The following is a 24,194-nucleotide window of genomic DNA, read 5'->3' as shown; positions in this document are numbered from 1 at the left end:
TATTTGCATTGTTGTTTTATTTACACAAGCAACAACTAAAGAGCACTGCAGACAAACTGAAAGTGGAAGATAAAACACAATAGCTGGAGTAACGTTAGATTGACTAGGACACTAATGGGGAAAAAAACCAGCCTTGTTCATTTATCTGGATGTCTGTTTAGATAATTGTAGAGAATTCTTAAGCTTAACTTGCTTTCAAGTTTAACAAAATGCACTGCATTCATTACTTTGTTTGTCTTTAAGAATGTCAAAATGCTACAAATTAATATGTTTGAAAAATTACTTACATCATGACTGGCTGCAGAATTTTATTTTATTGCATATAGTATCTAATTAATATACATTTTTATTTAATTCAATTCAACTTTATTTATATAGCACCAAATACAACACTGTCATTTCTTGATGCTTATTACAGAGAGAAAACCAACAGTTCCACATGAACCTGCGTTTATTATTATATTTATTAAAAAAAAAAAAAAAAAATCTAAAGAATTTGAAGAAGCAGAAGCTGAGTGGAAGAAATGGAAATATCCTCAAGTTCCTTCTATAGTATTGAAACATTGACAGAAATAAATACGTTCGATATAACGCAATACAGCTGTTGCACTTCCTTTTGTGTGTGTTTCCATGAGCAGGCTCTGCCACCATTTGCCATTATTCATGATGTTCTTTTTCTGATTTCTATCTGCATGTGTCCTTTGTTTCCTGAAGTGCCTAAAGGGTAGCAGGTGTTAAAAGTGCTTTTTAAATCAACTTGACTTGACTGGGAGAGAAGTTGTTTTGTTTTTTTTTTGGGGGGGGGGGGGTTCAAATAGCAAAGCAGCAGCATTTAATGTAAAACAAAAATAAAAACATGGTATTAAGCGGAAAATTTTGAAACAATTTCCGGAATCTTAATACATCAAAATTACTGGTGTTTCAAAACCACAAACATCGCGTGCCATTTTTGGGAAACTATACAACCCTTAATAATGCGGGGAGAAAAAAAAAAAGACTGGTGATGCAGAAATCCTGCTCTTACCCGGATGACCTTTAGCCAGCAGGACTGCTTGAACATCACGCAGAGCGGGCTGTATGGTGAAAACTCTGAAGCGTGCAGTATTATCTGACAGAAGAGTTTGCTTTACTGCATCATCAAAGCGAGCCTCGCACGTTACTCTGTATGTCTCTGTGTCTATTTCATATTCCAGTCACAAACCGTGTGGTGCAACTGCTTAAAGGCTTTGGTATTTTGGGTTGGTGTGTGTGTGTGTGTGTGTGTGTGTGTGTATGGTGGGGGTGGGGGGGCGTGCAGGCTTGATAAGTTTCGTGCCTGAAGGTCCGTTTGAGATGGGATGGCTGCACACCGAGAACGTGCATGCTCAACACGACCACGTCTCTCACCGTTTCACCTCGATACCGGTGACGCCACGAAGACGGATGGAGACGAGAGAGTATCAATATTTGCATTCAGTCTGCAAGTATCCCCATGAGGGTGCGACTGTCTTTGAATGCTCCTCCAGCCATGCATGTTCACAAACTTGTGTCCTGCCAATTAGTGTATTTGCAAGACTATTATTTGTGATATCATTTTGCGTGTGGGTGCGTGGAGGTGTGTGTGTGTGTGTGTGTGTGTGTGTGTGTGTGTGTGTGTGTGTGTGTACAGTGTGTCTAAATTGGAAGGCTGTAATTAAATGCGTAGACCTCTCCACTATCTCCTCCTCCAGCCAGCGCCAGTGACGCACAAACCGCAGCACAGCCATGAGTCATCAGGCCCCCAGGATCACCACCCCTCCTTCTATCTCTCTATCCCTGCCTCCATCCACCTCTACACAGCTCTCTATAACCCTCACTGCCTCTCACTACACATTCCACTGTCCCACTCTTTCTAAATTACCCACCATTCCTCTCCTCCACCCCTCCGGCGCGCGCACGATACCGGCAGCCGCTTTTTCTCTGTACACTCCTTGAGATTCGTGTTCAATTTCCACCTCAATCCGACACGCTCCTGTTTGTCTCCCTACATCTGGCCATCGATCTCTCTACCGCACCACCACCACCTTCCCTCTTCACTCAATCTGTCTTTACCCTCTTTATCTGTACTGTTAACCTCTCCTCGCCCACCCGCGGACTCAGTGGGTTATTAAGTTTGCCACATTTGCAGCCAGTGAGGGAACAGAAGGCGACATCAGAGGGTGACAAAAAAAAAAAAAAAGAGTGAGGGGGAGTTGTGACGAGACACGAGAGAGAGAGGGGCTCCGAATTGTGAGGGAATGGTGAGAGAAGGTGGTGAGCAAAAAGAGCAGCAGTGGCAGTGCATGTAGTGCAAAGAGCAGAGAAGGCTGTGAACAAGTGAAAGGAAATGAGAGAGAGAAAGAGGGAGAGCGTGATTTGAGGCATTTGCCACCTGGCGTCCTGAATCATTATCTGACTCATGCTAATCTCTTATCTTCTCAGCCAAACACACACACACACACACACACACACACACACACACACACACACACACACACACACACACACACACACACACACACACACACTACCAACATTTTTTTTTTTTTAAACTAGCAAAAGTGGAGTCAAAGCAGCACTTCTGAGTGTCAGACGGCGTAAAGAAAAGAAGAGTCAGGGGCCACCGGAGAGTGCAGATGAGAAACATTCACAGGACAGAGGAGAGAATCTCTCTCGACTGTCTGACGAAGTCTCCGACGTGGTTAAGGAGGAAAGAGGGGATGTTTCATTTCCATCTCTCCAAGTGTTTATGATATGAGTAGGAAGGGAGAGCATATTAAATGTATGACTCATAAATGTGTGTGCCTCTGTGCCCCACCAACGCCCTGCAGAGAGGGTTTGCAACCACTGCTGCAGGAGGGATGAAAAAGAAAGAAGAAGAAAAAGGCAATTTCGTGCTTTAGTTGGTGTGGTTATCCAATTAGTTACACAAAACATGTGGCTAAGCGGATGTATGCCAATATGCTTCTGTTCCTGATAGATGTTTTATCCCCAGGAGAGCCTTCACGAATATGTAGCAAAGCCGTCTGATGAAATATTACATCCCGAGTGCAATAGTTTTTGTATTCGGCATTAGTCGTTTGAGTTTGACGGAGGATCGTGCACTATTATCCTCTGAGCCGGCAGTGATAACTTAAGGTATCCTGCACGCGCATGCCGTGAGCTCTCATTAAGAAAGCGAGATTATTGCGCAAGGGTTTCCAGACGTTAAATTATGATGTATTATCAGGGTCGCACATGTAGTCATGTGTATGTCCTGGATGTTACAGAAGAGGACACCTCCCTCCTCATAATAATATGTATTTATTCAGAGCACAGATGGTAATTGAAATTAAACTTTTACTTATCCATTTTTTACCATGTTTAATTCACACCGGTTGCATACAGGTGGGGAAAAACCGACAGCCTTACGCCACAGCTCTTCCGGCTTCAAGTCTAAGCATTTCTGAGGGTGAATGGCTCAATATTACAGAGCTAGATAGCATTCTGATGGAGCTCCCCACATTTATTTCAGACATTTGAAATATTTATGGCTTGAATTTGGAAGTTGCCTAAAGCAAACTTTAAACGATACAGACTTTTAATAGCCCACAAGAGTTGAGCTCAAAAAGCTAAGCAAATACGTTACTGATGATATCAGTTTGTGTGGGATTTAAATGATTGCCTCTAGCCTACATAGCCCAATTTCTGAATATCTCTCTCTTGTCAGAGGAGCTATACAAACAAAGTGATATACTTCAAATGTGTGTGCAAACTATTAATTTTTGTCGATACGAAATTAGGTGATTTGAATTCCATAATACTAAGATCAACTGAGAGAATTTAGCCTGTTATTCCATCCATTTATGGATTGTGCTGCTTCTGAGCCTTTTGTTAAAGGTCACAGTGGATCTGAGTCATTTCAGCTTTATGCTTCTATCCTCCCGCATAACACAAGAGTATGTCTCAAAATGTGACCGAACTATTAGGCAAACTGCTGTGAAACTAAACGAAGAGCTAAAAAACTGAACCTTTCACTCCCATTCAGGCTCATAAATCACTTTGCTGTTTGTTGCTGGATTATGTGGACAAAGGACAGCCTGTTAATGATACCTCTGTGGCACGATTAGGTGGATCGCAGGGACTTTTGGAAGCCTGGTGATAAAGACACGCATCATAAAACAGCAATAACGTCAGTTCGATTTCAGCTGGAGACCTGCAAGTAGCTCCCATTCCTCTCATGATGTTTCCTTATGGCTCCGTGTTACTGAGGTAAAATGGTCCAAAATGTACATAAAAGAACTACATTTTTTGAACCAAACCCCCCCCCCCCCAAAAAAAAACCCCCCATCAATTTTGACATTCACAACAAAAATAAAACCCCCTCCAATTTATATCCAAAATAATTGATGTGGAAACCAAAAGATTACTGTGGCTGTTTTGTTTCCTCAAGCTCCTGCATACAGGACTTGTACATTTCTTAGCCACAACAATAAAACTGGGCCACATGAGACACGTTCCGTTCATCCTGTCCACCCACTGGCTTCCAATTCATGCCAGATTTGACAATATATTACATTGCCTTGCACCATGCTATTAAGTAGATCTCATTCCCTGTCACACATTTCCGAGCATCCTTGGATCCCACGATGACGTCTACTTATCTACCTGCAGGGAAAAATGAACACTGCCACACAGCCAGTTGTTGTCTTCATGTCACATCTTTGACGACCAAGGTGGGATCAAAAGAAATTGATTTGAAAATGAGGCTTCAGACCTAACTGGATCACTTCCCATTGGTGGAACTGTACCAGTAGTTCAACTGCACCTGTTTCTTATGATGATGCATATTTGAGGGAGGATCTGACTGCTGTAATAAAACTCCTCCCTCTTATTATGGCAGATCGTGGCGGCAGCTGAGCAGTGATTTGTGCTTTTTGAGGTCCTCGACACTTCCTGCATTCCTGCCTCCGGCGGGAGCTGTTGTTTGTAGTTCCTGCACGGGTCCTCTGATGACCTTCATAACGACAAGCAGCAAAGTAAATTATTTATGCGATATGTTGAAGCTATGTGGTAAAAGCACTACCTTCTATTTGTGTTTATAATATATCTACCAGTGGCGCATCGTCCGGGCCTTCAAGGCCTTCTCTGCAGGCCTAAGAAAAAGATCTGAATCACAGACTGATGTTGATTACATTTTGTCCATGAATACTTATTAAATAATTCCAAATGGTCTGTCCGCTTCTCATCGCTTCTCCCCGGCTGTGCTGCTTCCAGACGCGTATTTCCACATTAAAGCTTTTCACCAATCACATTTTAGCCATCCCCTGTTGCCTGTTAAAGAAATCTGTCCGAGGCCTTCAGATTCAATTCTGCAGGGTCTGCAGTGTAAAACTAGTGTCGGTCACTGCTCCATTTAGATTTTGATATTGAGGAGGCTGGGCCTTCAAGAAGGCCTAGCATGATGTATTCAAGTGTATTCAAGCCCTCTGATTGGATCGTCAGAGAGTTCACTCTCCAGCGCAAGCTTGCTGCATTTGTAGCGAGATGCACAAACAAAATTATAGTTGTGTTTATTTGATAGCGGTTTTGTCAACCTACAACGACTAAAGGAGAAGATAAAGACATTTGGTTGCAGATTTATTGTCAAAACAATTTTCAAGTTTAAAATTTGTATTTCATTTCATTTGTATTAAATTTTCATTTAAATGGCACTTTTTGTACAATAAATCCATCACAAAGTGCTTTACAAATTAAAAAATAAAAATAAAAACAGGATACCCACCAATCTGACCACATCTTGTGAGTGTATATACACACTAATTGAAAACTAAATGACCTCAGTATTCAGCAGAGCCAAAACCATTGTTATTGGACTTTATTCTGCAATATTTTGTTGAAAATCTACTTTTGACATTTCAATCCCTTTGGTTCATTTTCTTTTTGCCACAATCAAATAAAATTGCGATAACACGACAACATGTTTAATGATGTCGTCTCTGAACGTGTCCATCGACATATTTATGTGCTCCATTCAACCACTATGAATGCAAACAAATGGACATAGATGCAATACCGTTTTCAGCAGCTAACAAGCAGCAGCTTGTTTGTGATATTATTCATAATAAATCGTAGAGAGAATCCAAGCAAACTAAGAGCACATTTGTTTGTGCAAAAGTACAAATTGATAATAGTGGTGCAAAAGAAAGCAGATGTGGAGCCTGCAATGACCAGCTTCGTGTGCAGTTCTGGTTTTGTTTATCACCATCAATACACTCCTATAACCATGCAAAGACTGGATAAATCCACTACCAAGCAGTGTTCTTCATTCTGAAGGAGACTGGTTCTGTTCATCCGGATCAATAAAAAATCTAAAGTACAGTAATGTATCAGCAGGAGCCCTGTCCAGGTCTGAACGGGCACAAGATGAAACGTTCCAACTACACACTAACTCTCCAAGGGGACAACAATAAATACATCACTGGGGCACCTCAAAACATAAAGATCTGTCTCAGACAGCTGACTGAAGGAATTTATAAGTGCTGAGCAAATTTATTTTAAAAGCTTTAAACACAAAACCCAATTAAAGTGGATTCGTAATGATAAAGTTCAACTTATTGAATGACGCAGCATCTTTTCTTCATTGGGTAAATGATTGTCTCTGCTTTGTGATTCCAACAGGGAATTCCACACAAAATGCATTTGATTTCTTTTTCTCTTTTCTCTTGAGCCTAATATAGAATCACACAACTCTGGTCCTCCACAGTCTATTAAAGAAACAAAAGGCCGAGCATTGTACGCAAGCACATTGTCTCTGTACGATTCTTAAACAATGGTTCTGTCCCAAATCACAACAATGGTGGCTTCCAAATACGCCAGGCTTTGGCCGGTATCCTCTCTCGAGTAACAAGTGATGAGGCTGTTTGGTTTATTTATAACAGATTGCAGGTACCATATTTTCCTGTCAAACAAGACTGAGGCTACAATAAAAAGTCAACTTTAATATGTGATTTCCAAATGTAGAGAAATCCTTGGTCTGGAAGGACAATGTTGGATATTATTACAGTCAAAACAACAAATGTAATATAATGTAGAAAGGCTGGAATTATCTCATATATTGGTGCTCAGGTTGTCTTCCTTTTCATGTTTGTGGTTTTTTTTTCTCCCGTCAGTGCCGGCCACATTATTTCTCAAGCATACAGGCAGACACAGAGATAAGCATGCTCCCGCCCGGAAAAGGAACATATAGAGAAGCGATTAAAAAAATATGAGAAAAAAACAAATTATAAAGAATACATGCACTCATAATAAGGGAGGCGATGAGTTGAAATGATAGAGCGGAAAGGAGTATATGACATTCAGTTACATACAGAAACACACAGCTTTTGTTTCAGCGAGATCAGTGTCTGGATTAGCAGAAGTGACAGATAAAGAAATGGGAATTTTATTGTACACTGCTATCTGGAAAATGGATTTTGTGAATACTGAGCTGGCTGGATATAAGCTTTATTCAGGCCATTACTGCCTCAATCCTTTTACATTTACCAGCTCACATTTTAGCCAGTGGCTGCAGAGAGAATACTTTTCCTTCGGTCTTCACAAAAAGAAAGAGAAAAAACAAACAAACAAACAACTTATGTAGATACACATGCAGATTTCATATGGAAATCAATGTGGCCTGTGAGCAATTTCACATCATTTTACTCTGTGAAGTTTGCTTGCATCTCTGTACCAAGTCAGTGAAATAATGTAATTTCATCATTTACATTTACATTGCATGTCAAATTATGTGTCTTATCTATGTCGAGGCAAAATGACTTCATATTTCAGGTTTCAGGTCTAAAGCAGTCCTGAATTAGGTTAAAAAGCAGAATCTGACTGAGTCACAGTTTGGTTTGAAATCAATTCACTGATGTGGCTTAACGGTTTGAGCACCAGATTACGTCTATCAAATCAAAACTGTGGTTTAGTAAACTCACAGAAAAAAGATTTTTCAACCTCTAACAGTCATAAATAAGTTTACTTTATATAAAATGAATCACAAGGTAAATCATCAAATACATGTACGGAAGTAGGTGATTCACGTTACAGCACGATATAGATATTTTGTTAAAGCTGGACTATTCAGAAGAGTTATTCAGAACATTATTTTTTTCCAGTTTATTTTTTTCTCCAGTAACACTTGAAAACAGAGCGATTATTTTGTTGTTGCTGCAGGTTGATTTTTTTCAAAACAAACCCCCCCCCCCCCCCCAACACGTTATTTCCATCATAATTTCATTTTTGAGGTGTTTTCTATCATCGATTGAAGGCGAGAGATTATTTTCGGCATAATGAAGCCGAGTCACCTCAGAGAAGCTTGTCTGAATTTGTCTCTTTGGTTAAAAAGAAATATTATTTTGCTACAACTAAATCATTTATCTATGTAATTGAAGCATACTTTGAATATGTTAAAATAATAAAATAATGAGGCATTCCAAATGTATTTATAAATTAAACCTATCGAGACTGAAAGTCACACTGTTGCTTGTTGTTTGGACCAGAAAGCATGTTGTCAGTACTTATTCCATTTATATTTAATTCAGTGTCTTTTAATCGAATGTTTTCCCGAAAATATAAAAGGAAACCTTGAACATGAACCCTTTTCTAACATTTTGCCCTGGAAAGCCTCATCAGAGCTTCTGAAGGTGTCCAACTCTGAGAGATACATTAATTTTATGCTCCAATTCTGTGATTTAAAAAATGAAACGAAGGTTAAGATGTGAAGATTAACATTCCACACTTCGATGAGATTACAGGTATTAGGCAAACATGGGGGGAAAAAAGTATCCTTACTTGTACACCAACAATTTACCCTCAAACGTTTGTTGTTTTGTCATGGTTATTACGGCTGGCTGGTTATAAATAGGCTGTCACGATGTTTCTGACTCACACAGCCGCGTTAACTGTAAATTAAATGAATTTTAAAGAACCACATCAGATAAAGCTATGTTGCGGTTTGGAAGATTTACAAATGCCCCCCCCCCCCAAAAAAAAAGAAAAGGTCCTCGTATTTGTTTCACTTTGATTTCAGCAAACAGATTTCAGAGGTTTGATTGAGCTCGATTACTCTTAAGTTTACCCTCTGCACCTTTGGTATGGATAAATATTACCGTCAGCCAATTAGATCCTTTCACTATAGATCTGAAACAATTTCTGGAGAAGTTTAAAGGAACGAGTCAGTTGAAGAATGCAAGGAGGAGAGAGTACAGTTATATATCTTCAAAAGTATTGAGTAAAAGTAGAAATCATCAGAAAAGAATATAGATACTAGAGAAATCTACCTAAAGTACAAATACTTTGTTACTCTTACCTCTGATTAGGTAACTAATGTTCACAACTTCAATGTTTAAACAGCAGAGCCACATTTTGATTGTCACATATTTGTTATCTTTTACTCTGCAAACAAGCTTTGCCAGGTTGGGCCACTTACCAAACACATTAAGCCAATAAAAGAAAGGGATCTGGTGGTGGTTTATTCAATAATATAAAAAAAAAAAAAAAAGAGCAGCAGAAACACAATTTCTTTATGACTTGAACTAAGTGAGCTTGTGAGCTGTTGGGTTATTTCAAGAAAAATAATGAAAGCTAATCCGTTGTGTCTGCCGCACAACTTGGCAAACAGCATCTGTCAGATCAGGAACATTTTCTTCCTCACTCCCTTGCATGACACATTTCAGCTGTTTTTCTTCAAAGCTGATGTCTACGTCTCATGGCAGCACACGGATCCTTTTGAAGCCACGCAGGGAGAAACACAGCTTGTTCCGTCATTACTGCGTGTCGTTCATCACAGCTTTTATTCACACGACACGGTGAGGTAAGATTAAAAGCGATCCCTGAGAGTGCCAATACACCGATCTTTTAAAGGCGTATTTTTTATTATTGATAAAGCGGTACCACCCACTGACAGAAAGGTTGTATTTCTTAGTAGACGTTGGAGCATACGAGAAAATGCGTACAGTAGAAAGTGGATCTTCATGTCGGGAATGAACTCGGTTGGTGGCAGGATGTAGCAGTCAGTAAGTCATTATTAATTAATATTATCACCCCTTCACTCAAAAACACCTAAACCAGCTTCAAGCGAGATAAACTCTTGGTTAAACACAAGAAATATGTTTCTCCCCTCCCCCCAGAAAATATGAATACATTATTAGACCATTTCAGGAAAATAATTGTATTTAGGCTATTTGAATGAGAAGTACATTTCGCAAGAGCATTTACTAAAATGTCTATATAAGAGGGTTGTAAGGTATAACACAACTATACCATTATCATCAGCATTCGCATTTGCAACATGGGCTGTGGATTAATGCACATATATCAAAATAAAGAAAATACAACAGTTCTTTTGTTTGTTGTAGAAAACAAGTCCCTTTGTGACTTTGGCTACTTTGTCTTTTAATAGTTCCAGCTTGTTCACACATGCATTTACCTCCATGAACTACTCTCACCAGAGTGAGCGCCTCTTTCATTGTTGCCAGCTCCTCTGTAGTCTGTCTTTCTTTCTTTCTTTCTTTCTTTCTTTCTTTCTTTCTTTCTTTCAATGATGGACAAAAATGAGTTGCAGTATTTATTTGCAGATGTCTCAGCTTTATTCTTGGTTTAACACGTCCTAATCATATCATGCCTTGGGTGAACTCAAGCAATGAAGCATGGAAGCAGTACTGTTTCCATGCAGAACGTTCTTGAGTCGAAAGCATGCAAAACCCTCCTGTATGTGTGTGATATCTCTCATTGTGTAGCAGATCTTCCCTAAAAAAGCACACAAAGTGAAAGTTGTGTAAACATGCTTTTTACTCAACTGCTTTGTGGTGTACCGCAGGGCTTGGTCTTGGGGTTCCTGTCTGTTCTCTGTCTATAGGTCAAATAATTGACATATTTGGTTTCTCCCATCACTTGTTTGTAGATGAAATCCAGCCCCACCCATTGAAAACCACTGAAGTTTTAAGGTTGCCCCTGCTCCTCTATTGTCTGGACGCTATGACGGAGTGGACTTCAGATATTACAGCTCAATGCTGATTGGATGAAGACTGTAGTGATTGCTTCAAAATTCAACAGTGAAATTAATCCCTTAATTGTGATTTAACCAGAAAGGAAGAAGAGGATATAATTTTATAGTATTTGTTGCCCTGCAAATTTCTGTTTCTGTGCATGATTTTATTGGCTGACTTGTAGTCAAAGCAGGGCCACAGTGTAATTTCCTACAAGGCTGCAGTTAAAAGATATCTTCATCATTATCAGTCTTATTATGATGATGCATGAGGCACAAACTCCTTCATGATTTTCTTCATACTCGATCTATGATTGAAAGTCTTGTTTAAGGCTTTTTTGCCAAGCACAATGACGCCTGATGCCTTATTCCAAACCTTGAGCCAAAATTAATCAAGGAGAGATAATGATTAGCAAGTGAGAGACTGATTACATTCCTATCTAGTTGTAACCCGACATTAATCATGATAATTTCCCACACCCTGACACCTCAAGTGAGTGTGCCCTATTTTCGTTGATGCCATCAGGTTATCATCAAAATTGTATTAACTGGACGCGAGTTTCCTGTCTGATATCAAAATGTCGACAGTTTATTCTGCGCCTCAGCCTTCGGATATCCTTTCAAATCTGCAGCAGCCTGTTTTCCCATTTTATGGAATGACAATAAATGTGCACAGGGCATTTATCAATAGAAACATCTGTTGACTGTCTAAACACTAAAAATGGGCTGTGTTCCCCTTTACAGTTGTAAACACAGGTGTTCAAATGTCTTCATCAATAAAAAAAAAAAAGACTCCCATTTTAATTATGCCTATTAAAGGTTAGCAAGTGGAGCTGTGAGCAGGTTCTAAAAATCCGTTTCTACAAAGATACAGGAATTATATTTGATCTGTCAATTCTGTGATTGAAGCTGCAAATCTCCCTATAGTTTTCTATCTATTAACCTCAAGCTCCAGCAATGTTGGCGTGTCGTGCCTGGACGCATGCACACAGGCACACATGCATACGCACACAGTTATGTTACCCTATTCTTCCTTTGGAGGATCAGAGGTTTTGTCGCTGTAGGTGTCAGCGATGAGTCACACTGGCAAATTACTGCATTTCAAACAGCTTTCAAATTACTTCCCTTCCAGTCGGGTGGTGCGCTGATAACCGATAACAGTTTTCACTTCAACAAGGAGTTTTGGAGGACTTATGTTTCCTTCTGTTTGTTTGCCTCAAGGTATAGTGAACACTGAGCCTATTTGACCTACAGTACAGTGCATGCAGACAGACAAGCCTCGTCGAAAACACCATGTTTGTGCCTATAAGTGAATTTACAAACCATAGAAGTGTTTTTGTTTTTATGTTTTACTTTACAGTGCTGAATTTAGTGACCCCGCGGCTGCTGAAACCGAAACTATCAATGTACTTTCCACTAACGAGATAAGTGGGAAAACATTTTAAGGAAAGCCTATTAAGTTGGTGTTCATAAAAAGGCTCATTTAAGCTGACAAATGATAATGGTGGAGATATACAGGGCATACCAGTCACCTACCTAAAGAGGCACTTCGTGACAGAATACACGAAAGGGGTTTGGATGCAAATCCTCCAGTGTTGTTTTCATTACAGCATTATCACAGGTGTGGAGCACTGCAGTGGTGCAGAGAGCGCACAGACATAAAAAGAAATAATCTCCAAATCTTTGAAAACTCATTAACTCAGTTAAAGGTACAGTGTCTATATGGCTTGATTACATTAACAGATAGCAACCAGTCAATCACACCGACCCTCACATTTGGCATCTGACCACACCAGAGAACATACGTTGGCCAGAAAACAAACAAGGAACATAATCGCAGCAGTTTTTAGTGGCAATAGATTTTCCACTCATAGAAACGCAATGGAGTTTTTGGGATTTGCTCGACACGTCCCACAAAATCCATATTTCTTTCAATTTCGATCTTCTGACCGTGTGATTCTGCCGTCGTTTCAATACTGATTCTACTCCGAGACGAGAGTAAGTGTTTCACAAATCAGTCGTCCCCCAAAGAGTAATGCAAAAGACCATCATAAACGCAGAGAGAACAGATGGGGCTTTCGGCTACATGTGCTGCAATCAGTGTAATGTGGATCCCTCATTTAAAAAAAAATTACAATATTTTTGTTTTTGTCAGCACTTGTGCTTTGTTATGTGAGTTACTAGAGCCATAAAGTTCCCACCCCCAATGTTCAAAACTCACGCCATGTTTAATTAGGTGTGCACACACTGACCTCGAGCAAAATAGCAGTGACGTGTTTGGTGTAAGATAGCCTGTTTCTCATAAACATACATTTTTAGCAATGCATTCCTCCTCTTTCTTACAACTATTAAACTGCAATAATGTAGGAAATGCTACTGCTGTAATCATATTTAGGGTTTTGATATATATACTCTACTGATGATGTGTCGTTGCAATAGCAATTCTATGAGAATGCTTTGTTTTTTTTAAATTTGGCATGTTAAATAAAACCAAGGTCTGTAAACCCGATCCTCAAATCTTTACAACTGCCGTCTGTGTATTCACCATCTGTGCTCTCTGGCGCAGTGATTACAGACGATGCGGATGAAAACTGTTATCTTAATAAAGCGTCTACACTGTATAACATTCGAGGCATCAGGCTGCAGGCCGAATGTCATGAGGCCAAGCGTTGCCCCCATATATGCGTGTGTTTTTGTCAGGGCCGGGTTCAATTCACTTTCAATAGTGTGTTTGCTGATGCATGTGCCAGATGTCTACAGGGGAAACGGGAAGAGATTGATGGTGAGCGCTGATGTCGCACGCTCTGATATGAGTCGCCTCATCAACCTCAAATTCATTGCCTGCTTCTGGCCTGGAAACACCATCCGTCACTGACACCAGCACTTCCTCAAAGGTTGCAATATACATTTTACAGCTAATATTCAGGAGGGTAAATAATTTTTAGGCATCAGACAATGAGGAAGTAGGGCGACAAGCACCAGAATGTGCACACATTATTCAGAAAGCACTTCCTGGTGAGTTCATGAACTCCTGCCATAACTCCTCACTGAGGTCTAATAGCTGTTTGGTATTCAGTCACTGCTCAGATCATCTTTCACACTGGATGGTAATGTGGATTCAGATATGGCTTGAACACCATATCCATCAAGGTGGATAAATTGGTCAAGGGTTGCCTTTAAATTGTGGCGTTCATTCAGCGCTGAACAGAAATACCTAATTTCCTGCAGAGCAGGTGAAAGTTTATGGGTCCTCGTAGGATGGAGGCAAAACAAAAAACTCTCGAATATCTGAGCTTGCGGTCACTGTTCCGGAAGTCTTTCTTTTAATTATTCTCTGACATTCGTTCGTATTCAGCTCTGTCATATATTTTGGGATGCAGCTTTTACATACAACACATTTTGAACAATTCTAAATGAAATGTAAATAATCAGAAAGCTGACACATTACATTTGTTTTAAAATCCCTTGTGGGACAAAACATTTGTAAACTGAAATGTAGTATCAGCCATTTACCAGACATAGGAGTCGCATTAAAGGCAGCTTATGGTGCAGTATTGCAATATATTGATGGGAAGGACATCTGTAGGCCATTGTGGCCCGCTAATGAGCTGCTGGTGTTTGAGGGACTACAAGTTGTTTCCCTGATCTGTTACATTACTTTCCAGATGTAAACACAGCTGCTTAACTATAAATGCCACCAATAACAATGCAACATAAAAGCAGCAAACAAGTCGCTCGCAGATGTTACTGCGGGACACCAAGTTGCACCTTGTGATGTGTCTCAATTATTTGACTTGAAGTAAACAAAGAGGAAGAGGAGACACACATTTACTGTCTGGTTTTGAAAATAGCCTATTTACATGGTGTCATGTACTTCTTCTTTTTTTTTTTTTTTACACTGAATAAAATAAGTTGTACTTTTTTACACTAGACAGCAAATTTGCTGTCGGAAACAACACACAGGTTTGGGTGGACTAATATGGCTTGCAGCAAATTCTAACATTCGAAAGACAAAGAAAAAAAAAAAAAAGACCCTACATGAATGTGTAGATTACAGCGTGGGCGCACAGGTCCTGCACACATCATCAAGTCCCAGCTATGCATTGTGTTGTAGGAACCTTATGGTGCAATTACTTGTCCCTCCCTCCCCCGACAAAGTGGCGTGGGCGGAAAAGCTTCTGTTAATCATGAGCTCTATTCTGTCACTTCCAGGTAGGCACCCTTTGCTTTGCGAGGCTGCTGCATTAGCACACTTCCTGAAAGATCCCCGGCTTACATTTGCATAATTGTGGCCTAAATGTCAGCCCAAAAAACAGGGAATGCACCATTCCTATCCCTCGTCTCGTTTGAAGAAGGTCTTTATTTTTTCGCGGTGCACCACGACCCTGCAGCTCTCTCGCAATACCAACAGTTAAAAAGAAGTTAATAAGATGAAACAAAAGGAAATCCTCATACAACCATCACCTCTTGTATTAAAAGGAGTCGTTTGTACAGGGAACCATCAGAGGCAAGCACGCCCCAACATCCTCCGGAGGTTCATTTATCAGTAATGTACATTACAGTAAGAGAGTGTGTGTGTGTGTGTGTGTGTGTGTGTGTGTGTGTGTGTGTGTGTGTGTGTGTGTGTGTGTGTGTGTGTGTGTGTGTGTGTGTGTGTGTGTGTGTGTGTGTGTGTGCGTGCTCGTGTGAGGAAGCGAACACGTAACGTATGGGAGAAATGGAACTATTACTGTGATGTGTGTGTGCTTGTTGTCCACAGTGTGTAGTCCATTAAATGCAAGCACGGTGTACCAGTGTTAAACTATGTGAGTGGCCAAGCAGGCGGTAGAGTGTGAGTCAGTGCGGGGGTGCGGACATGGAGTGAGGGTAAGGGGCCAACTAATGCTGAGTGGCAGTTGATAATGCCAGACCGTTATATCAGCATCTGCCCTCCGGCTCCATGCTTACCTTTCCGAGCCTGCTGCCGCCATCAAGCATTTTCAACAAAGGTGTTCACACACACACACACACACACACACACACACACACACACACACACACACACACACACACACACACACACACACACACACACACACACACACACACACACGCGCACACACACACACACACACACACACACACACGCGACTGGCTTGCAAACCCTCCGCATTCCGCAGCAAACAGACTCTTGCGCAAAATCTAATCAAACAAAGGTTATGTGATGCCTCAAGCCATCGTAACAAATTACATCTTCACTTGATGTGTGCATATCTGGTCTGCTAACACAAAACACATATTTGCACTCAGTGACCAAATCAAGCCTCACCTCTAAAATTGAAACAAAGCAGCATTTTAATTCTCTCTCTCTCTCTCTCCCTCTCTCTCTCTCTGAAAAACTTTAGGTGATGTTTTGTACGTCGTCACACATGATTCATCTGTTCAGAGAAGGCGTGAACAATCAATTATTGTTGAATCGCAAGACAATATTTGCTGATAAAATTGGAATCATATAACTGTCATATCTGCAGCTCATATCCAATTCACTGTATTATCTGTGATTGCCGGTAATGCAGGATCCCCATTTGTGATTTCTGGAATGTACACTGCAACGAATAATACACACACCAACATCCACATGCAGACGAAACACATCTGTGAACATTTGCACTCATAAAAGCCCCCCCTCCACTCAGCAAGCAACCCCCGTGTGGACTGACAGCTGGGTTTAGTGGCACAGAGTGCAAAAGCTACAACTTGGCAATGAAAAACAAAGTGTATGGAAATGAGTTTGTCCTTAACATTGCAAATCAACTTGTTTGTACATTATCTGCTACATGAATGCCAGTACTGACAGTGCAGTCTCCTCTGTTAACTTCGACATAACAGGGAAGCCGAACGTCAGAGGGAGAACGACAACAACCAAAAAAAACAAAAACAACAAAAAAACAAAACAAACCCTGTATATTTATTTGCCCTTGAGCCATATTTGTGTAAAAATGCCCCATTACAGCAGACCTTGGAAATGACTTGGCAGTAGAAGTTGTTTTTATCTTATAAAAAGAACAAAAAAAACAAGAAGCATAAAAGGAAGTCAAGGGGAAAAAAAACTGATGTAAATTTACTTGTGAGTAATCAAAGTATTCCTCTACAACCCGGAGCTGTTTACTTTAACAGACCTTTAGTATCCTGATGTTAGAGGCAGGATTAGGCCGGCTGAAGCCCCTCAGGCAGACGTGTGTCAATTCTCAAGCATTCCACTTCATCAAAGCTGCCAAATGTTCACATTTTTATATATTGATTACATCCAGTCATTAAAAAAAAACCGCTGTGGGCTATCAGAGCAATATAATAATGTGGATCACAAAGCTGGTGTGAGATTTCACTGGTCAAGAAGAGATCACATGGGGCACATTGGCTCAATAAACATTTTGCCACCCGTGTTATAATTAGTCATTTATGCATTTCACTAAATGTTAGGAATCCCACAAGTGTGAGTGTGAACGTTCTGAAAGTCTGAAAATGGCGTTTGATTATCTTGTTCCTTTCATTTAATGTGTTGAAAAGTCAGCCGGTTCTCTCCGCAGGAATCCTGATTGTGCTTCATTCCCCCCGGCATGACTGAGGACAAACATCTGTGGGTCCAAATTGCAAAAGAGCTCACATTTTTCAAGTACATATGACTTTTTATTCTCAAGGATCAGAGCACCATTTTCGATTTCAGTTCTCGATAAAATGTGCAATCATACTAATACTTGTATTAATACTGATGTTGAAGAATTATAAATCCAGTTTATTCCAGTCTATTCACAAGAATAACAGCAGAAATATTGATGCTGAAAATTGATAGTCCACACTTTTTCCCCTTATTTTTTTTTTTACTTCTTATGCCAGTAATAAACACGTTGTCTCTTCATATTGATTTTACATGACAAATAAAATAGCTGACTGATATATTCTTGAAATATGTAGCCAACACTTCAGATACGTTCTGAAATTAGTGACAATGTGGTATCTTATTCTTACATGTGTTCGTGGGTTTCTTTAATAGGATCCTTGTATATATTTTTGCCCCAGACCTAAATGACGAGACCACACATGATAAGGGTGAATATAATAGACAAAGCTGTGCAAAAACCATCCCAGGAGTTTGTCTTTTTGAGCCATTTCCAAAGTAGATAGATACGATTGTGTTTTTCTCATCACCCATCCTTCACCTTGACAGTGGTGTACATGCATATCATTGATTGAACGTATCAGTACAATCTCCCCCTTTTTAGTCGATGGGCACTTTCTTGCTTGAAGCTTTTAGTTCCCAACACATCCCGTCTGTGGAGTATACGCTCCACTTTCACTACAGATGGAAATGAAAATGACTAAAAGGAAGAAATGAAACATACTGTATCGTACAAGTGTGACAGAAACAGACTGTTGGATCACACAGGAACATGTAGGTGTCTTTGTGTCTCACTGACTCAAAATAGCCTCGTATTTTTTGGAATATGTCATGCTCCGCTTTAAAAAAAGATCTCATCAAATGCGTGGGTCTCAAATCCACTTACTAATGTATGCAAGTGTGTTTCATTTCATTTGACAGTATGCAAACGAACATGAAAAACTGTGAGTTAATGACCAGCCAGTGTGAGTGAGTTCATGACACATAATGCATTTATTTACCACATTATGGTTGTGATGTTTGACCTTATTATACAGTGCTGCCGATTTGAACACAAATCTGTGGTGTGAATCAGAAGGTGGATGAGAGGCCACATGAGGCGGATGATCTGCTGCTGACAGATGGAAAGCAGAAATGATGAGACAGTCGGTGGAAAATTGTGCAATGCCGGGAAATTCAGCAGAAATTGAGCAGCAAAGCACGGCTACCGCTGTGGCTCGTGAGCCATGCAGCCAAAGAGGATTGGGGCCACCTCGGACAAAAGCCTAACACCTGGGCTGAGAAAGAAATCGGCCCGCTGAGTGCCCGCCACTTTTCTGTCTGAAGCTGCAGATGCAAGTCATTGATTCTTCGGGAGCGTGTCACCAAATGACCCTAATTGATAGCCTGTGAACGAGGTCACTCTATATTTTCCCTCTCCTGAATCCGAACGAGCTGGAGCAGAGGAAGGAAGAAACAAGGGGGGGAAGATGCAACGCGCTAACCTTTAATATGTGAGTAGGAAAATGGCTGCGTCCCAGCTCTATCTCTACAATTTTCTCTTTTCATTGAGGAAAGTACTATTTCATTCATGCCATTTCCGTTCATTCATCAGCTGGGGCCAGCCTAGACTCACAGTGCCATCTCCACACCAACATTCTTATCAATGGGAGTGACGTCAGCAGTGCCTGCAGCTGGGGGGTGGCGGTGGGGGTGTCACGTGGTCCAATGAGGGGTATATACAATAAAGTTGCGCTGACCGTGGTGCTGAAAACATTCACTCAATTGTACATTAGCGCCCGTGCTGCTGCCATACAAACACACCTCACAACTAAATAAAGAACCGCCAGTTTGTTGGGGTTTTTTTTTCCCCTCCTTGATGTTGGCCACACGCTGAAGCGAGAGAGAGAGAGAGAGAGGGGGGAAAGAGAATTTCTCTCAGGTCATCCACCATTCATGAAATAATCTTGGCTTTACCAGTGCGTTGTGACTTTCTTCACTTCCCCACCACACAGTGGGACTCCAGGTAAGTGGAACCACATCTCATTTTGTATCATTCACGATTTTAACCAGATTTTTACCTCTGAATTACTGTTCCCTGTTTTTTTTTTTTAATGCTTAATGCTGAATTTTCATTATAATCGGCTGAATTAATCTATTTGCTGCAATTGGGTTACAGTTGTCTTTCTTGTTTCACACTAATCGCAAATGTGACATTTTTTTTGAGGTTTTTCCATCATCAAATCAATAAAACAAAATACATTCAGCGATTTTTCCGATCAGGCAATTTCAATAACAGTTAATTTTGTCCCCATTTTTTCCTTTAAATTCATTTTCTTTGAATTGAGGAATCAACACATCTGTGAACAAAGTGTTTAAAATACACTAATAATAATAATCATTATGAATTTACATCATTAAGTGCATCTTAAATGATAATTGACTGTATAATTTTATAATTATAGAGGGAGGGGATAGAAGGATGAGGCCACCAAAGCGTGGAAACAAATGTTTTTAGATATATGTGTGCAGCTGCCTTTCATAAACGCCATTAAATTTATTACCCGTGTATTTTTTTTTTTGGGGGGGGGGGCAAAAATCGTGCCAAATTTAAAGAATCAAAAACTCCGTTAAAACTGCATAAAAAAAACCCCCATCCTCTCATTAAATTATCTCCGTTGCCTTTTGTGTCGTGTCAAGTGTCTAAATAAGTCGATTTTCTTTCGTTCCTCACCTTGCTCAACTAGAAAATAAAGATTTAAATAATTAAAATTTGGTGCCTAAAATTTGCGCTTGTCTGCATTCCACCACTGTCTCTGAGGAGTAAATTCTCACAGCACAAGGACAAAGCGGACCAGTCCCTCCTTTCTCCAATGGGGAAAAAAGGTTGTGTTTTTTTTTGTTTTTGTTTTTTTGGAGGAAAAATGTAACATCAAGTTCGTTTACAATTTGGATGAACCACTCAGGGACCGCAGGGTTAAATAACTCAGCCGTGGCCACCAGCTTTACGCATGACTTCCCAGTGCGTGCCGTCCATATACCAGTGTCCTGCTCACATCGCGTTGACGCCTGGAATACCAAAATTACAGCTGATACGGAGATGGTGTCTGGAACAAAATCGTATTTTTTGTATTTTTCTTCTAAAGAAAAACATTATCAATATGGGAGGCGTGCGCGTTCTGGTTGGTTTGGCTTGGAGAAAGAGGTGAGACATTTTTAATTAACCTGAAAATGACACAATTCTGCTCCTTGTCGTGCGTTTCTGTTTCTCTGTCGGAACAATTTGCTCTGTTAAATCCTCTGACCCTGACAAAACACGCCTCAGCATGTATTATTCCCAGTCAGTTAATCCGCGCGGTGTGAGGATAATGACATGGTTTAACGCGCGACTTGCGCCAAATATGGCCAATGTTTAGGTTCAAAGCGCAATGGCTCCGCACAATATATGGCATTCTTCTTGAAAGACGTGGGCACTTTACGCAGTATTTCGAACGAATCACGACTGATTTGTACGATCGAACCGTGCCACGTCTCCATGTCACCAAATGTACTGAGGATGCACAGAAATGGCCAAAAAATGGAGCTCATGACTGGAATTGATCCTCTTTCAAAAACATTCGGGATAAGAAAAAAAAAAAGCTGTCTTACAAGAGGAAAACTGGGAGCATATAACTTATTTTGCTGATTTTTTTTTTGTTTTTTTGGTTTGGCTCATCACAGTGCTTTGTCTGCCTGCTTTGTTCTCAAATAACTGGGAGGAAAAAAAAGGCTGAAGATGTCAACTGCTTCTGTTTGGCATGTTAATGATTAAAGGTACATTGTTTGCAAATGAGACAATTTAGAGAAAGTCCTTTTTGTCCGACAAGAATGCATCAATCCTTATATAATCAGCACGTTTGTTCCACATTATCATCAAGATATATATAGATGGGTCTTTTCAATAACTGGACTTTTCAATAAATATTTTAAAAAGTGAAATTTGCTCATATTGCATTGAAATGTGAAACAGCCGTGATTAGAGTGCAAACAATACAACTGGTGACACAAGCATCATCTCTCATGTGTCTTGTCTTGTTCCTCTGCCTTCTCTCCTTCTCCCTCAGGTGCTTAACCTCCCTCCTGCCAGTTCTGCATTGTCATGACCTGTCATCACGCCTTCTCCACAGCCCACCTCATCCTATTGGTCCTGCTCATTGTCACTCCGCAGCTGGCCGGCACCGCCCCTGTGAGGGGCGAGGGAGGAGAGGGAGGGGTGGAGGGGCGCACACGGACAGATCATAAAGAGGACAGCCTTGCCCCCTTCTTCTTGCCCCCGCCCCAGAGTCTCTCCGACCCTGAAAAAACGTCGGTGGAACAGGGCCGAGGCCTGGTTCAAGATAACCAATTAGATAAAGTGACAGACCCTGCGCAGGTGCTTGCAGTTCTTTTGGAGGCCCTGGACCACCCGGGGGACAGCGAAATCCAGGCAAGCAGAAACAGAGCCTGGGAAGAGGATCAGAGTCAGGAGCCGCCCTCTGTTGAAGGCTTGGAGGGAGGTGAGATAAGGAGAACAGAGCAGACAGAGGGCGAGAGAGGGGTGGAGGGGGAGGAGAAGGAGGGGCAAGGGGCTGATAAGGCTATTGAACAGCTAATTGTAGGCCATTTGACAGCTGCACAGGGGGATGACTTGAAGGAAAAAGAAGAGGAGGAGGATAAAAACACAAGGTCAGAGGAGGATCAAGGATGGCTCGTGAAGGATGTGGGACCTGATCGTGTCAGCGAGGAGGGAAGGAATGAGGAGGAAGAGGGACAAGAGCAGCAAATTGATTTAGAAAGTTTCTTAGAAAGTGCCGGAGCAGGTTCCACCTCGCAGGGAGACGATTCCTCACTGCAGCGAAAAATAAGAGGCTACTTCCAAAACATTGACTTGGGTCTCCAGAATAATGAAATCCTGCCTCCTCTGAAGGGCTACAAAGCATACAACACTCAGTTAGCGCGCGCTGGAAAGAAACAGCACTGGCAGGACAACCAGTCCAGCAACAGACCAGTCAAAGGGGGCAACTTCATGGATGACTTTGAGGATGACGGAGAGGAGCTGGAGGAGGAGGTTGAGGAGGAAGAGGAGAGCCTTTCCCACATGGAGGAGGAGGCGAGGGCACGTGCAGAGAAGCAAGAGGTACTTCGGCAGCAGGAGGAGGCGGAGCGAGCCAGAGAGGAAGAGCAGAGGCTGGCAGACATCGCCTCCGACATGCTACTGCAGTATATGGGCAGAAAGCAGCAGGCCTACATGAAACCAAGGCAGAAGAGCAGCATGGGCACCGCAGGCAACACGGCAGAAGACAAACGCTCAGAGGAAGTCCTCCCTGATGAAGATGACTTGGATCAGCAGATGATTGACAGGCTGATCGAAATCAGCAGCAAGCTACACCTGCCTGCGGACGACGTGATCGAGATTATTAGCGACGTGGAGGAGAAGAAGAAAAAAAGGAAAGAGTTGCAGCAGCAGCCCATCAACAGCAACCCTGTTGCCCCACGCTTCAGGCCTCTGGTACCTCTGCCTCTGGCTGCCCCACCGATTTACCACTACACAGCTTCAAAAAACCCCAAGAAAGCTCCTTATAGGTACAACAAGTCCAACAAGAAATGGCACAAGGACAAAGTCAAGTCAAACAAGCAGGACTATTGGTATAAGCCTCAAAAGCAGCTCGACTACTGGTATAAACCACAGAAACAGTTTCTGGCCTTCCCCTCTTATCCATACTACCAAAAGCCATACCGTGCATACTACCCTGTTTATTTCCCGTATCCCAAACCACAATATTATGGCAAGCCCTCCCCTTCCAGAGACCAGACCTTTGGCCCCCAGGAACTTGACCTCCAGGCCCCAAGGCGCAGGCACCGGGGCGGGGGTAAAAACCGTGGACAGGGCTGGAGGCAGCAGCCACCGCCACATCTGCCTCTCACCCCTTATATCTCTAACTATATTCTTCCTCACCCACGGACCTACCAACCCTTACCCCCTCCCAAACCAATAACCACGCCCAGGAGGGGCAGGCGACCTCCGTACTACTATCCCCAAGTCACACCTGGAGATGACTATGAGGAAGATGGGCTGGTGCCTCAGTTGGACAGTGAGGAGGAACTGGAAAACTTTATTGAGAGGATCTACATGAAGCGCAGAATGTATTGAAAGACTTTTTTGGACATTGTCAGGTCAGAAGTATTGATGAAGGTGGGACAGACATACTGTAGCTGGAGAAAAGCTAAAACAAAGGTGGGGGGAAAAAAAAGACTCAGAGGGGATGTGTTTTTGCGCCTGATGGGTATTTGAGGTTCAAGAAGTGAAGAGTTGGGTTTTTGTTATTTTGATCACTGTTTTTCTGTTCGTTTTCTCAGTCAGGGAGAGGATGAAGAGGTCCCTGTTTAAGCTCCCTGTAACCATGTTCAGCCTCTTGCTCAGTTTACATTTTGAAACAGTACATACCATGGTGTATGTCTGCCTCCATTCAGGTCAATCTCTGATGTTCTTGCATATTTCAGAGATTTGCACGCACACAGACACAGACACACACACAC

At 41.4% G+C, this 24,194-nt stretch overlaps 1 protein-coding gene across 1 annotated transcript; it reads left to right on the top strand.

Moving 5' to 3' along the window:
- Positions 1 to 21,777: 21,777 nt before the first annotated feature.
- Positions 21,778 to 23,808, top strand: LOC308139264 (uncharacterized protein; the record flags this gene model as incomplete). Its single annotated transcript, XM_080508640.1, has 1 exon — positions 21,778 to 23,808. One exon carries the CDS (start codon positions 21,778 to 21,780, stop codon positions 23,806 to 23,808), a length of 2,031 nt encoding a protein of 676 aa, XP_080364766.1.
- Between the last annotated feature and the right edge of the window lie 386 nt (positions 23,809 to 24,194).

This window comes from Blennius ocellaris, assembly GCF_963422515.1.
Source record: "Blennius ocellaris genome assembly, chromosome: 14".
In the NCBI taxonomy this organism is placed as follows: Eukaryota; Metazoa; Chordata; class Actinopteri; order Blenniiformes; family Blenniidae; genus Blennius; species Blennius ocellaris.
This window is presented reverse-complemented; position numbering and strand designations above follow the sequence as displayed.